This window comes from Nyctibius grandis, chromosome 26, assembly GCF_013368605.1.
Source record: "Nyctibius grandis isolate bNycGra1 chromosome 26, bNycGra1.pri, whole genome shotgun sequence".
NCBI lineage: Eukaryota > Metazoa > Chordata > Aves > Nyctibiiformes > Nyctibiidae > Nyctibius > Nyctibius grandis.
Window position 1 is genome coordinate 5,515,373 of NC_090683.1, and position 14,687 is coordinate 5,530,059.

The following is a 14,687-nucleotide window of genomic DNA, read 5'->3' on the forward strand; positions in this document are numbered from 1 at the left end:
GTCTTCCCAGGATATGGGTGTTCAATAGGGTGGGGGGGGGGGGACACACCCACAGGACCCCTTGCGCCCAGCTCCCCGGGGAGGGTGGGCTGAGCTCCCCCCCCCCGGCGCGGCTCAGTTGCCGTAGAAGCCGTAGTAGCCGCCGTCGGTGCCCAGGTCCTTGTCGTAGAGGTCCCCGTTGCGGGGCGGGGGGGAGCTCTCGGTGCTGGAGGGGTACGGGGACACCCGCCGCCGCTTGCACTCGTAGAGCCCCGAGTCCGAGGAGTCCCCCGAGGTGGCGGCGGGGGGCTCGGGGGCCCAGCCCTCCGCCTCCTTCCCCTTCTCCTCCCGGGGCTCCCGGTACCAGCCCAGCGCCCCGGGGCTACCTTTAGGGCCGTACTGCCCGGGGCTCCAGCCCCCCGCCGCCCCGAAGCCCCCCGGCCCCTCGGGGTAGTAGGGCAGGGGGGCGTGGGGGGCGGAGGGCAGGGCGAAGGGCTTCACCCCGTAGGGCACCAGCTTGCCCCCCCCGTAGCCCGCTTCGTAGCCGCCGTACTCCAGCGCCCCGGCGGAGGGGGGCTGCTGGGGGGTGAAGTACCAGCGCGGGGGGTCCTTGGGGGGCAGCGGCAGTGGTGGCCCCCGCTCCCCTCCCCCGAAGAAGCGCCCGGGGGGCAGCGGGTACTGCTCGGGCAGGAAGGGCTGGAAGCGGGGGGCTGGCAGGAGCTGCTGGCAGCCGGGACCCTCCGGCGGAGACGGGGTGAGGCGGTCGCCCTCCGAGGCCGCGTACATCCTGGGGGGCACAGGGCGGAGTGGGGGGGGGGGCACCCTCCTGCCAGCCGGGCCCGGGGCTGGGGGGCACGGGCGGGGGGACACTCACGAGTCAAAGTTGTCCCGAAAGCCTTTGGCGAAGGGGTTGTGGTCGATCTTCAACTGGGTGATCTGGGGGGGGGACACACACCAGGGATGTCCCCCCCGATCCCTTTTCCCTCGAGCAGCCCCCACCCCACCAGAGCCCCCTGCCCATCCCAGGACGCCCACCCCAGCACCGTGGGGCTCAGCCATGGCTGGGGGGGGGCAGGCTGTGCTGAGGGGGGCACTGGGGTGATTGCTGAGATGCTGGTGGGATGCTGGGGGGGGGCACTGCAGGGTGCTGGGATGCTGAGGGGATGGGGGGGGTACTGGGGGGCTACTGGGATGCTGAAGGGATTCAGGGGGAGGTACTGGGATGCTGAGGGGATGCAGGGGGGTACCAGGGGTGGCAGAGATGCTGCAGACAGGGGTGTTGGCGGAGGGGGGGGCCTGGGGGATGCCATTGGGGCTTCCCTGATGCTGGGGACCTCAGAGGGTCCTGGGGGGGGGTTACCAGGGGCTGCTCGGGGGGGGTTACCGGGGTTACTGTGATGCTGGGGTGATGCTGGGGTGTGTCAGTGGTTTCTCCTGCCCTGGGAGGATGCTGGGGGGGTTGCTGGGGTTCTCGTGCTGCTGGGGGGCTGTTTGGGGGGGTACCCCCATGCTAGGGACTGGGGGCGGGGGCTCATACTCACATCGGCGTTCTGGTAGGCTGTGACGGCGATGAACTGGGTCTCAGGGAAGGCGAAGGTGTGGGTGTGCGGGGAGGGGTACCCCTCCTCGCCCTCGCCCTCCTTCACCTCCGTCACGTGCAGCCGGGGCTGGTACTTGTGCAGCGACTGCAGCACGATCATCTGGTGGGGGGGGGGCAGCAGGGAGGGTCAGGGGGGTATGGGGGGGCCCCCGCACAGCCTGGCACGGCGGCAGGACCTTTACCTGGCCGACGTTGTTGGCTGCGCCCTTGTTGTTGGTGAGCTTCAGCTTCCCGAAGGAGACCTCCTGGCGCATCCAGTGGGCGCCCGTGTTGGGCGAGTCGGGGTGCAGGTAGAGGCGGTTCCCTGGGGTGGGGGGGCAGCAGGGACAGGGTTACCCCCTGCCCGGCACCGTGAGGAGGAGGAGGATGAGGAAGGGGATGGAGGCGGGGGGACATACCTGGCATGTTGCCCTCGGCTTTGCCGCACTGCACCCACTTGCCGCCCTGGTAGCGCCAGTGATGCTGGTCCACCAGCACCACGTCCACGCAGACGCTGTAGTGGGCCACGGGGTTGAGCCCCGAGAGGCTGAAGCTGAGGAACGGGAACATGCGCCTGGGGAGGGGGACAGAGGCGCAGACACCGTCACCCCCCCGCTCAACCCCTGGAGCAAAGGGCCTTGCAGAGCGGCGTTGGGGAAACTGAGGCAGCGTGATGCCCGTTCCCCCCCCATGCCCAGCTGGGTGCCCGTGAGGAGCTGACTGACCCCGGCAGCTGGAGGATGCTCTCGGGGCCGATCCCCCCCCCCCGGCATCTTCCTCCCCCTCCCCAAGCACCTTCCGGATCGGAAACCAACACCGCTGCTATTTCGGGCTGGGCGCCAGCCTGCGCCAAGGGCAGGAAGGGGACAGGACGGGACGGCCGGGGGGGACCCTGGACCCCGGGGCTGCACCTGCCACCCCCCGTGGGGCTGCACCCCGCTGTCCCCCCGCATCCCCCCAAATCCCAGCCCTGGGATGGCAGATCTGACCCCTCCCTCTGAGCTCAGTCCCTCCTTTTCCATCACCGGCCCCAGTAGCCCCAGTAGCCCCAGTAGCCCCAGCTTTGCCTGGGTGAGATACACACGAGGTGATGGGGGCAGGCACCTGGGCAGGGAGGGTGGGCTGCACCCCAGAGCCCACCCCAGCCCGGCCATCAGCCCAGCAGGAGTGAGGGACGGAGCGGGCACGGGGCTGCCCACGAGCAGGATTGACCCCCGGCAGCGGGCTGGTGGGGTGGGGGGTTACTTTGCCTCCATGCCAGCAAGGGAAGGGGGTGCCCTGCCTGCCCTGCCAGCTCCCGGCCACCCCAGTGTGCCAAGGCAGAGACCTGTTGAGCTCATGACAGGGGTGGCACGATGCATCACAGGGGCTGCTGCACATGGGGGGCCAACCGAGCCCCCCGGGCTGCCATCCTGCCCCTGCGCACCAGCCTGGGGGGAAACAGGAGAGGAGGAAAGCGAGGGGCTGAGGCCGGGGGCACACGCAGCTCCGGGGGCCGGGGCAGGAGCGGGGGGTACCGGCCGTGGCACCGGCAGGAAGGGTGGCTCGGGCAGCGCCGTGGCACCGGGGAAGCGGCATGCAAAGAGCGGTGGAAAGAGCGTGTGCAGCCCGCGGCGGGCGCCGCTGACTCAAAATTGCCCTTGCGAGAGCGAGAGGGGGAAAGAGAAAAGAAAAATAGAAAGAAAAAGAAAAAGAAAGCGGCGAGGAGCTGTGCACGTGCTCCCGGGGCCAGGACGGACGGGGCCCGTACCCCGGGGTCTGGCCAAGCCCTCGCAGAGCCCATCCTGCCACTGGCATCCCCAAAGGGGCTCACACCTCCTCCGGGGCGAGGGAAGGGGGTTCCTGGCACCGAGCAAAACTGCGGCCACACCAAAGGGCAGCAGCGAGGGGCTGCGCTGCCCCCCCCCCTCTCAGGCATCTCCTCGCCATCGCCGCTCTCCGGGTGCCAAAGCCCTCCCTGGCATGCCAGCCAGCCGGGGTGATAGCTGGCCCCGGGGCGAGCAGCCAGGCTGGGTGTTGCACCAGCCCCGAGCTGCTGCAAGGACGAGGGAGGAAGAAAACAGCCTTTTTCTGGGGTTTTTGGGTTTTTTTTTTTGCACCTTGCTTGCTCCGACACCGCCGGCTCCCCGCTGCTGGCAGAGCAGCTCGAAGGCTGCCGTGGTGCAAACCACAGGGGCTCGGCCGGGGCGCCCCAGGGTGGGGGTAAGACCCGAAACCACGCACGCCTCACGTTTATTTTTAAATCCCCCGGCACTCGAGTTCCTGGGGCTGCTGCTGGCGCAGGACTTGGTGCCCCTGGGTTTGGTCCCTGCGGTTTGGGAGGTGCCGTGGTGGGGTGCAGGGTGCCCCGGCCAGCTCAGCCCCCCGTGCCCCGTGCACCCCAAAAGCCCGTGGGCACCTCTGGTTGCCCCCCCCTCCTCTTTGTGTGTTTCTGGAGCTCTGGAAGGGGCTCCCAGCTCTCAGGATGCCCCGAGGTTTGTCCCTGCGTGAACCCCTTGACTTGGTGGGTTTGGGGGGGGGACACGAGGCATGTGGCCATGGGGCAGGGGAGCTAGGGGACATGGGGAGCTGGGGGCACACGGGCACGTCCAGGGGACATGGGTGTCAAGAGGACGCTAGGTGACATGGGACCCTGGGGACATTGGGGACATGGGGAGCAGGGACAGGGGGTCCAGGATGAACCCAGGTGGAAAGGAGATGTGGGGGCCAGCCACCTGCAAACCTGCGGGGGGCCAGGAGTGCAACCCCCTCCCCCAACCTGTGGTGCCCCCCCTGCCCAGCCCTGCCCGCACCCCCGGCAGCGCGCCGGGGGGCTGCCGGCTTCCTGAGCCGCCCCCTCTCCCCACGGCAGCCCCGTGTGCCCGCAAGAACGGCGGCCGCGTGGGAGCTCGGCGCAGCCCCCGCCACGCTCCACCTGCCCCCCGCCCCCAGCGCGCAGCTGCATGGCACGGCTGCACGGCATGGCATGGGGACGTGGCACAGAGACATGGCACGGTGACATGGCACGGCTTCACGGCAATGCATGGCATGGCGGCACGGTGCTGCGTAGCTGCGTTGCACAGCTGCATGGCACGGCTGCTTGGCATGGCATGGTGACACAGCGTGGCATGGTGACATGGCATGGTGACATGGCATGGCATGGTGACACAGCGTGGCATGGTGACACGGCATGGCTCCATGGCACGGCACGGCGGCACGGTGCTGTGTGGCTGCATGGCACAGCTGCACAGCACGGCTGCACGGCATGGCATGGTGACATGGCATGACATGGTGACACAGCATGGCATGGTGACACGGCATGGCTGCATGGCATGGCATGGTGACACAGCATGGCATGGTGACACGGCACAGCTGCACGGCATGGCACGGCTACACCACTGCCTCCATCCCTGCAGAGCCACCAGCCAGACACCAGGTCCCCCAGCCCAGCCCGCATGGCCACAGCAACTGCCAGCCTGGGCAAACCACCCCTGAGTCCCCCCGAAAAGGCAAAGCCAGCCCTTGTGTCCCCCCAAATGCACGGCCACCCCCAAACCAAAGCCAACGCTCGTGTTTGCCGAAGGCAAACCCAGCCCTTGTGTCCCCAGCGTCTCCACCAAAGGCAACGCCAGCCCCTGTGTCCCCAAGCCCAAAGCCATCCCCAGTGCCCTCTCCAAAGGTGATGCCATCCCTCGTGTCCCCAAATGCAAAGACAGCCCCTGCACACCCCAAATGCAGCACTGAGTCCCCCCCAAAAGGCAAAGCCAGCCCCGACTTCGCAGCACAAACCCGTGGCAGGAATTCCCCGGGCCCTTCGCAGCCGGGGCCATGGCGAGTCCTTGGGGCTTTCCGCAGAAATCCTGCCCTGGCTGAGCCCCGAGAGCCGGGGGACGGAGAAGGGACGGGGACCCACGGGGGAAACGGGCAGGAAATGACTTTTGCTGGGGATGAGTGGGAGCGGGATGGTGTAGGATGGCATGGGACGGCGTGGGACAGCGTGGGATGGTGTGGGACGGCATGGGACGGCGTGGGACAGCATGGGATGGTGTGGGATGGCGTGGGATGGCGTGGGATGGTGTGGGACGGCATGGGATGGCATGGGGCAGCGTGGGACGGCGTGGGATGGTGTGGGACAGAGTGGGATGGCATGTTGCAGCCAAGGCAGAGGGGCAGGAGCAGGCAGGGGAGATGCCACGGGGGGTAAATCCCAGTGTGTGACCAGGCTCGCCCCTGTGCCACCATCTCCCACCCACCCTCAGCTCAGTGGGGATGCAAGGGGCTGCACCCCGGGGACATCAGCATTGAGGGACCAGCATAGCCCAGCGAGATGTGGCACCCACACTACCAGCGGGACAGGACGTGTCCCCTGCCCTGCCCCAGAGCCCCCCAGCCTGGTGGGTGCCTGCCTGGGGGCACACGTCCCCCTTGAGCCCCCGCTTTGGGGTTTTTCCTGTGTCTCGGCAGTGCTGCAGCCCGGCCCTGCACAAAGCAGCTCGGGGTAGGGGGAAACGGATGTTTTGTGGCTCCGAGTTTGCCGTCTCCCCGGGCTGGGTTTGCCGTGAGCCCCCCCCGGCACAGAGCACCCCCCTCCCAGACCCCAGCCCCTCCCCAGAGCCGGTGTGGGGGATGGAGCTGGAAAAAGAGCCCCCAAATCGCCTGGCTTCAGGCTGGGAGCTGGTGGCAGAGCCCAGGCGTGCAGCAGTGCAGAGAGGACGGGATCTCTGGGGGCACCCCCCAGTTTCCAGACCCTCTCCCGAGCCGCCCTGACGCAGCGGGGTTGGGCACTGCCCCAGCACCTGCCACGACGGCTGGGGAAGGAGAGGAGCAAAGCAACGGGGTGGATTTCAGTGGGTTCCTGTAGGACCTGAACGACGGCGGGCGAGAAACAACCATTTGAGGGGCCCAACACCCCTGTCACCCCCTTGGCTGATGCTGGGGACGTGTCGCCCCCTCCGTGACCGTGCCGGTTTGCTGCCGAGCGGCCCCGAGCCCGGCGGGGGGAGCAGGCTGTGGCAAACCAAGCGGCCCTAACGTGTTTAGACTTCCAACACATTAAGCAGGTCGGTCTCAGCATCGAAGTGACACCGTCTGTCTGGGCCGAGGGAGGGAAGGGGAGAGGGCGCGGAGCATCGCTGCCGGCAGCCCCTGCGCTGGGCAGGAGGAGAACCCCTGGGCAGAGGAATGGTGGTGGGGGGTGTCACTGCAGCAGGAGGAGCTGGGGGGGGTCTCTGCCAGCTGCCCTGCACGCAGTGGGTGTGTGATGCCCCTGCTCCCCCTTGCCACAGATTTTTGGGAGCCACTGCACAGCCCCCGTGCCCAGCCTCACACTCCCCTCCTCGCCCCAGCGCGATCCCACTGAGACCCCCCCACACTGCAGCCCGGGGCCCAGCTCCCCCCACCCACATCACCCTGGTGTGGGGCTCAGGGTGGGCACCAGCATTTCAGGCTCCCCTTGCTCCAAGTCAGGGTGACTCCGTGGCCCCCCCAGTGCCCTTATCGCACCCAGACCCAGCCAGCGGGTTTTGGCAGAGGTGGGGTGGGCTTTAGCCCCCCACATATCCCTCAACCCTTCCCCAACCCCAGGAACACGCAGCCTGTGACCACCCCAGGTGGGAGGCGGCACGGAGGGGACAGCAAGTGCCCACCCACGGTGTCACCAACCACGGTGTCACCAACCACGGTGTCACCAACAGCTGTTTTGGCACCCAGGAGGTTGCTGAAATGCTCCCCCTGCCCCGGGCACACGGGGGGCACCCGGCCTCTGCCCGCCCCGCAGAGCAGGGTGGGGGATTTCCATCCCGGAGGGAGGACAGCGAGCAGAGGGGGTGTCACCCCCCCACCCGCTGTGCTCGTGGGGTGGCCGGGGCCGCTGGCACCCTCGCAGGCCCCGGCCAGCGCCCGGCTCTCACTACTTGTTGCAGCGCTGAGCTCTGGATCCGGCCCGTGGGTCGAGGCCGGAAAAAACGCCCCGAGCCCCCGGCACCGGCATCATCTCCGCGAGCTTCCTGGCACAACAAACCCTGCTCGGACACGGGGGGTCCGGACCCCCCTCTCCCACCCTGACACAGGTGGAGACACCCCCCCCAGACCCCGTTCACCTTCCAACAAGCCTCAACTCCCTTAGAAAATGAGACCTGGGGGGTCTGGTCCTCTTTGCTCGCCCACTTGTTTCTTTTGCCCGCACAGAAAGACATCGCCCTCGAACCCACAGGGACGGGGAGCCCCTCTTGCACCCCCCCCCCCTCCCTTGCATGGGCAGACGGGGACCCCCAGCCCCACAAACACCTCCCAAACCTTTGGGGAGGTGAGACAGGAACCTCCAGCCCCCCACCGTGCCAGCCACCCCCCGGAGTCCCCCTGGCCTGTCCTCTGCAACCCCGAGTGCCCACCCCAGCACCCCCAGCGCCCTGCCTGTATCCCTGCCCACACCGGACCCCCACCCTCTCCTCTCTGATGCCCCCAGAGGTCCCGGTGCCCCACCGGTCCCCCACCCCGGTCCCCCCCGCCTCACCTGCCCTGCTTCGTGATGATCATCTCGGTCTGGTGCTTGTGGAACTTGGCCCACAGCGGGTAGTTGTTGAGCATCACCTGCACCTTCCCGGCCGCCCGGTACCCGGGCAGGGCGCAGAGCGGCCCGGCGCGGGGGCACAGCGGGGCCGCCCCTCCGCCGTACGCTCCCTCCGCTCCCGCGTACAGCTCCGCGCCCGCGTAACCCTCCACCGCGTAACCCTCGGCCGGGGCGGCGGCGGGAGCCGGCGGTGCCCGGTAAGGCGGGCACGGCCCCAAGAACCGGCCGCCGAAGCCACCGGGAGCACCGTAAGGCAGCGGGGGGGCTCCCGGCTCCGGTCCTCCCCCATCACCGTAGAAGGCGGCGACGTCCCGGGGGCCCGGCGGCTCCTTGGCGAAGCTGGCGGTGCCGCTGAGCATGGGGGCGGCGGGGCGGGGGGCTCCAGTGCCCGGCTCCAGCGCGCCCATGGACGGGCGGGGGGCACCGGCCCCGCTCAGCCGCTCATGGGGGTCCCACCGGCGGCCCCGGGACCCGGAGCCGGGCGCGTTTCAGCGGTGCCCACCTCGCCGGGCTCCCGCCGCCCCCTCCATGCCCGGCGGCCCCGGGTGGGGGGGCGAGCCGGGGCGGCCCGGGGAAAGCCAAAGGGGAGGGGGGCAAAAAAAGCAAACCCGGAAAAAAAAAACCTCTCCAAACACCCGGAAAACCCCCAAAAGTGCCGTCGGGGGCGGGGGGGGCCGCCCTGCCCCGCTGCTGCCGGTGCCGGTGCCCTCACGCGTTCCACCTGCCCATCCCCGTGGCCCCGCGCCTCTTTATCCAAAGAAGCGGCTCCGAGACCGGAGCTCCGCCCTCCCCCCCCCCCCGCGGAGGCGGCCCCCCCCCCGGGGCGGGGGAGCGGGTACGGGGCGGGCCGGGGGCGGGGAGCGGGACACGCGGGGAGCGGGACACGCGTGACAGCGCTCGGGAGGGCGCAGGGATGCGGGAGGGGAGGGGGGACACGTGGGGACACGGAGCGTGGGAGGGGATGGGGAGACGGGAGGGGAGGGGGGGACACGTGGGGACGTGGGGCACTGGGGGAGTGGGGAGGTGGGAGGGGAGGGGGGGGACACTGGCGGGGGGGGGACACGGGAGGGGACAGGGACGCTGTGGGGGGACACAGGGACAGAGCACGGAGTGACCAGGGGCACAGTGCGGGCGCCACGCTCCTGCCTGGGGGCTCTGGGGTGACACAGGGCACTGGGGGCCAGTTAACCCCCTGGCCCCCCTCCTCCCAGGACCCTCAATTAATTAATCCATTCATTAGCCCACTGGCCCGGGGGTGCTGTGTGGCCCCTGTGTGGGGGTGCGTCCCCCTTGGGGAGTCCGGGGCCACCCTCAGCCTCTGCGTGGGTCTTGGGTGCCCGATATTTTGGGGTCCCTCTGCACACCCCGGTGTCACAGCAGCCACGGGAGGTGGCTCAGGCTGGCGAGTGCCCAGGGACTGGGGCTGGGAGCTCGTCCCGTGCTTGTCCCCCTTCCCCTTCTGCTGGGTTTGGGGTGGTCAGCGTTCCCCCGGGGCGCTCGGTCCAGCCGTGCCCGCTCCCGTGCCCACCCCCAGGCCAGGCCTTCCCAGCACCTGCCCTTGACCCCGCTGCGCCGGGGGAAGTCCCCGTGTCCCCTGCAGCCATCACGAAGGCATTTTGCTCCGGAGGGGCCGCTTCCCTTGGCAGCTCCCCAGCTCGGCGCCCGTCAATACTTTCCATTCCCAGTGGGGCAGCGCCACGGGAGGGTGATGGACGGCCGGGTGCCACCCTGCGCCCGTCGCTCCCACACCGCACGAAAGGACGAGTGACACTGTCACCGGCCCGTGTGTCCCCCTCCTGGGGTCTGTGCTCGGCCCCTGGGTGCGGGGATGTGCCCAGCCTTCCCCATGCCCGCGGGTCCCCTCCTGGGCTGGGGGCGAGCGTGGGGCAGGGGGAGAAAAGGGGCACACGTGGGGGTCTACCAAACCCACACCTAAACCCCGTGGGATCCATGGCCCTGGGGTCGCTGGTGTTGGTGCTGCTGGGGGGGCAGCAGGAGTGGATGGGACCAGGGATGGGGATGGGGACACAGATGGGGACCAGAACAAGGATGGGGACAGATCTGCCTCCCCCGCAGAGGGGTCTGTGGGGTAGGAGGAAACAGGGAGTTAAGGATGCACGGGGCAGCGGCTGGGCCGTGAGGGGCGAATGGACGGGACCCCCACGTCCCCACCGGGAGTCACCTCCGGCCTGAGCGTTGGTCTCGCAGGGGGTTGTGTATTGGCCCATCAGACGCAGCTTAGCAGCCATTCGGGCTGGCTTTTCACTGGCCAGAGGGGTCCCGGGCTCCAATCTCTATGCAAAGCCCCCCCCCGCTGACCCCCCTCCTGCCTTTCCGGCTCCCTGCCAGCTCCTCCCGGCCCCTAATCCCCGGGGGGTTAGTGGGGGAGAGGGCTGGTGGTGGGCATGTGGCGGCTGGGGGGGGATTATGCAGTGGGGATAGCCCCCGCGGTGCTCACCCCTGGCCTGATGTGTGCACACACACGTGCACACACGCATGTACACCCCTCCCTGGCACAGCCGCTGCCCGCTGTGCGTGGCATCTGCGTCCAGGGCAGAGCACAGCAGCTGCCCCCCCCCTCTCTGGGCACCCCTGGGCTGCCAGGGCACTGCCACCCCCTCCCAACCCATCAGGCAGGAATCCCCCCGCCGAGTTCCCAAGTGAGAAAAAGAAGAAAAACAAGGAAATTTACAGAAAATTTTTTCTAGGAGGAAAAAATAAAGGCTGGAGGGGGGTTATGGAGGGGGGGGAGCGAGTCATTAACGGCGGGGAAGCAAGTGCTGCAGCACATGTGCTCCCTGACGTCACGACGTGCTAATTCATTCCTGTTATACCATCGCCGGCGAGGATAAATTCACAGGCGCGCCCCCCCGCCGCGCCACCAGCCGTGGCGGCCACCCAGGCGGGTGTCGGGCTCACGAGCATCCCCGCTGCGGCCGGGGACTTGCCACCACCACCCCACGTCCCCCTCGCCCCGGGGGTCCCGGTCCCAGACGGTGCTGACAGCGGGGCAGGTGGAGGAGGGTGGCTTTGTCCCCAGGATGTCAAGTCCTTGAGTGTTCCCCCCCATAGGGTAAAGTGACACCGGGGACACTGCCCTCCCTGGGAGACACAGCGGGACTCCTGGGGCGACGGCTGTCACAAGTGTCCCTGCGCAGGGAGGACTCGCTCCGGGCCAGGAGGGAGAGGAGAGCTGGGAGCCGTGTCCTGGCCGTCACCTCGAACAGCCTCCAACGGTCTGCTGGTGACAGGGATGCTCCGGGGCACCCTCAGCCCGGCATTCAGGCTTGGTCCCCTCCGGTGTCCCTTGCGATGGGACAGTCTCTGCACGAAGCGGCCTGAGCTCAGCCCTCCGTGGCGAGGGAGCACCAGGATTTTGGGTCCAAACCTCCCTGGAGCGGGGCAGCGGCTCTGCAGCAGCAAAGCCAGCCGGGCACCTCACCCGCAGGGCCCTTCCCAGAGGGCAGGAGCCCTGGGACCTCCTTGGGGCCAAGTTCCCTCACTTCAAGCCCCGTGCCTCAGTTTCCCCTCGGCAGACGGCTGATGCAACACAGCACTTTGCACTCCGAGCATCCCCAAGAGCGTGGGGCCGGCAGCTGAGGGTGGCAGCGTGTGCCCCCCGTGCCCGGTCCCTCTTGGCCACCGTGCGGTTTCCGTCGCTCGCCGAAACGCCGGTGCCCGCAGCGGGGCCGGGGAGGAAGCGGCTCACGCTGCAGGATACGCCCCGCGGGCCGCGGCCACGCTTGCTGCCTCGCAGGCTCTGCCCCGCGGGCCACAGCCCTCCCCAAACCCGCCGCAGCGTCGAGCCCGCGCAGGATTGCCAGTGGCCCAAGAGCCGAGCCCCGGCTCGAGACAAGCCCCATCATCGCCCCGTGCCTCGGTTTCTGCTCCTGTGGCTACAGGATTGAACATCCCCAACCCTGGGGTCTCCAGCACTGGCACAGGATGGGGGTCAGAGCCTTTGTGGGGGGATCGTCCTGGTCACCCCCTGCTCCATGTCACCTCTGCGACACGTCTCCATCCTGCATCTCCGCGCTCCTGGACGCCGGCTGTCCCCAGGGCCAAATCCCTGGCAGAGGCACTGGGCAGGAGCCAGCCCCCATCAGGGTGCCAGCCCCCATCAGGGTGCAAGCCCATGCCCCGCTGTCCCCATGCCCCGCTGTCCCCAAGCCCCACTGTCCCCAAGCCCCGCTGTCCCCAGGCCACCCTCCAGCCCAGACCCCACGCAGGTGCCGCTGCGGGGATTTGCTTTTCCGAGAGGAATTTGGCTGCTGGGGAGCGAGGGGAAACCTGGGGGTTGTGTTCTTAGTAAGTGACATTGTTCCTGTTTTCATTATTAAAACGAGCGCGAAGGCACCGGGCACCCGCAGGGGCTAAATTTGGTCTCAGGGAAAACCAAAAATACCCCCCTCCACCCCGGGGGGGATTTGCATCTCGCTGCTGCTCGAAGGCAGCGCCTTGCTGAGAAGTTCGTGGAGGCACAAATGCAAACTGCAGCGTGGCCGGGCTGGGACGGCCACCTGCCACCCCCCCGGGGGACCCCCAGCACATCCTGCACCCGCCTGCATCCAGCCCTGGGTGCTTTGCAGCCCAGGGGCTGGAGGGCACAGGGTGAGGTGGTCCCTCCTTGCTGTACCCTGGAGCGATGCTGCTGAACCCCCTGATAGCCCACCCGGGCCCCCACCCTGCAAAGCCCCCTCCCAGCTTGGCCATCCCACAGTCAGGGCAACCCAGGCACCCTGTGCCCCCCCCACCCAAAGCACAGCCCAGTCCCATGCCACCAGCAGCACCCTATGAATCAGGGTGGGGGAAACTGAGTCGCGGGCGGTGAAGGGTGGGGAATGAGGCAGGGCCAGGGGTTGGTTTGGGGGGCTCGGCCCCCACCGCGGCGGGTCCTGGCCCCCGTCCTCCCCACGCCGCCACTCCTCGCCCTGTGCCCCGGCACCGTCACCCTCCTCCTTCCTGCCCCAAACCACCCGGCGCTGGCAGGCGGCCGCCGCGCTGCACCCCGGCCCCTTGGCAGCCCCGCTTCGGGGGGAGCCCCACGGGGGGGCCCTGGGGGAAGGAGGGGAGCGGGGGGCTGTGGCGAGCCCACCCCGCCGTGGGGCTTCCCCCGAGCACCCTCAAACCACCTCCCCATCTGCTGGGAGGATGCTCAGCACCTCCTGCTGCAAGCGCTGGAAGGGGGGCACCGATGGGTGCTGGGGATGGGTGCTGCCCCTTCCCCAGTGCCACCAGGGCCAGGCCTGGGCCAGCCAGGGGTGACAAGTCGGTGGCAGCTCCGGGGGGGGCCCTGGAGCAGACGGCTCCTTAATCTCGGGGAAGGAAGCGGCTCTGGTTACGGAGCTGCCCGCGGTGTAAAAGGAGAGCGACAGGAAGGCAAGTCATTAACATCGTTCCAGCCGCTGCCATCCAAAACCCTCCTGGTGCCCAGCCCCGGCCCCCCGCACCCCCGCCGCCCCCACCCCCGGGGGGCCCTGGCGTGGGGTGGCACAGGGGGTCCACCCAAGGGACACCCCCCGTATGGTGCCCTGTCCCTGGGGTGGTCCCACTCGGAGCCTCGGCGGTGGCACTGCGGGACGGATTGTGCCCGCTGGCCCCGGGGGACTGGACCACAGTTTGGCTCCGGTCCCTCCTCCTCTTCCTCGCCCCGGCTGTGGGAGGTGGCGGTGGGCACGGGGCAGCTGCCCACCGCGGCCCCGTCCGGGTGCCACCGTGTCCGGGGTGTCACCGTGTCCGGGATGTCACCGTCCCCCCATGCATAGACCAGGAGCACCAGGGACTGTCCATGAGCACGGGCCGTGTGGGTGTGCGAGGAGGCCGGTATGTGTGCACAGGCATGCAAGAGGGCTGGGGGGGTGTGCACAAGTGTGCAAGGAAGCTTGTGTGAGTGTGCATGGGTGTGCAAGGGGTCGAGGGGTGTCTGTGCAAGGGGGTATGGGTGTGAGAGGGTACTAGTGTGTGCATGGGTGTGCAAGGAAGCCTGTGAGTGTGCATGGGTGTGCAAGGGTGTGCAAGGGGCTGGAGGGCTGGGTGTGCAAGGGGCCGTGGGTGTGAGAGGGTGCTGGTGAGCATGGGTAAGCATGGGTGTGCGTGGGTAAGCATGGGTGTGCAAGGGGCCATGGGTGTGCAAGGGTGCACATGGGTGTGCAAGAATGTGCAAGGGTGTGCAAGGGGCCAGGGTGTGGGTGTGCAAGGGGGCTGAGGGATGCACATGGGTGTGCAAGGGGCTGGGGGGGGGCACAAGGCAGCCAGCCGCGTGCGTGCAGGGGTGCTGGCACGAGCGTGCCCACCGTGTGCGTGCGTGGGGCGGGGGGTCCGCCGGGGGTACGGAGCCCCCCCTCCGTGTGCCCCCCGCCGCCCCCCGCCTGTACGAGGCGATTTGCTTCAGCGGCGGCAGATCCCGGGCGAAGGGCCGGGGCTACCGGGGAGCGCCGGGGGGCTACAGGCCTTGTCCGGCCGGCTTAGCGTGACGGGGGCTCGGGCCCCCCGGCCCTTCCTCTTCGTCAGCGGGAGGCGAAGGCCGGGGAGTGATCGGGGCGACGGCGGGCGAGACACGGGCTACAGCTTCTGACAACGCGC

The 14,687-nt window shown here is 69.0% G+C and overlaps 1 protein-coding gene across 1 annotated transcript; it reads right to left on the bottom strand.

The window, feature by feature from the left end:
- Positions 1–46: 46 nt before the first annotated feature.
- On the bottom strand, positions 47–8,805 carry TBX21 (T-box transcription factor 21). The gene is made up of 6 exons (XM_068418786.1): positions 8,049–8,805; positions 1,978–2,132; positions 1,762–1,883; positions 1,521–1,679; positions 854–915; positions 47–766 (listed from the first exon to the last, which is right to left on the bottom strand). Exons 1-6 carry the CDS (start codon positions 8,510–8,512, stop codon positions 115–117), a joined length of 1,614 nt encoding a protein of 537 aa, XP_068274887.1. The 5' UTR covers positions 8,513–8,805; the 3' UTR covers positions 47–114.
- Positions 8,806–14,687: the final 5,882 nt, after the last annotated feature.

Excerpts from the sequence above, each read along its gene's own strand:
- TBX21 (XM_068418786.1), bottom strand. The coding sequence starts at position 8,512 with ATGGGCGCGCTGGAGCCGGGCACTGGAGCCCCCCGCCCCGCCGCCCCC. Across the intron at positions 1,884-1,977 it reads AGCCGAGGGCAACATGCCAG|GGAACCGCCTCTACCTGCAC; the intron begins GTATGTCCCCCC and ends CCCCCACCCCAG. Across the intron at positions 767-853 it reads TTTCGGGACAACTTTGACTC|GATGTACGCGGCCTCGGAGG; the intron begins GTGAGTGTCCCC and ends TGTGCCCCCCAG.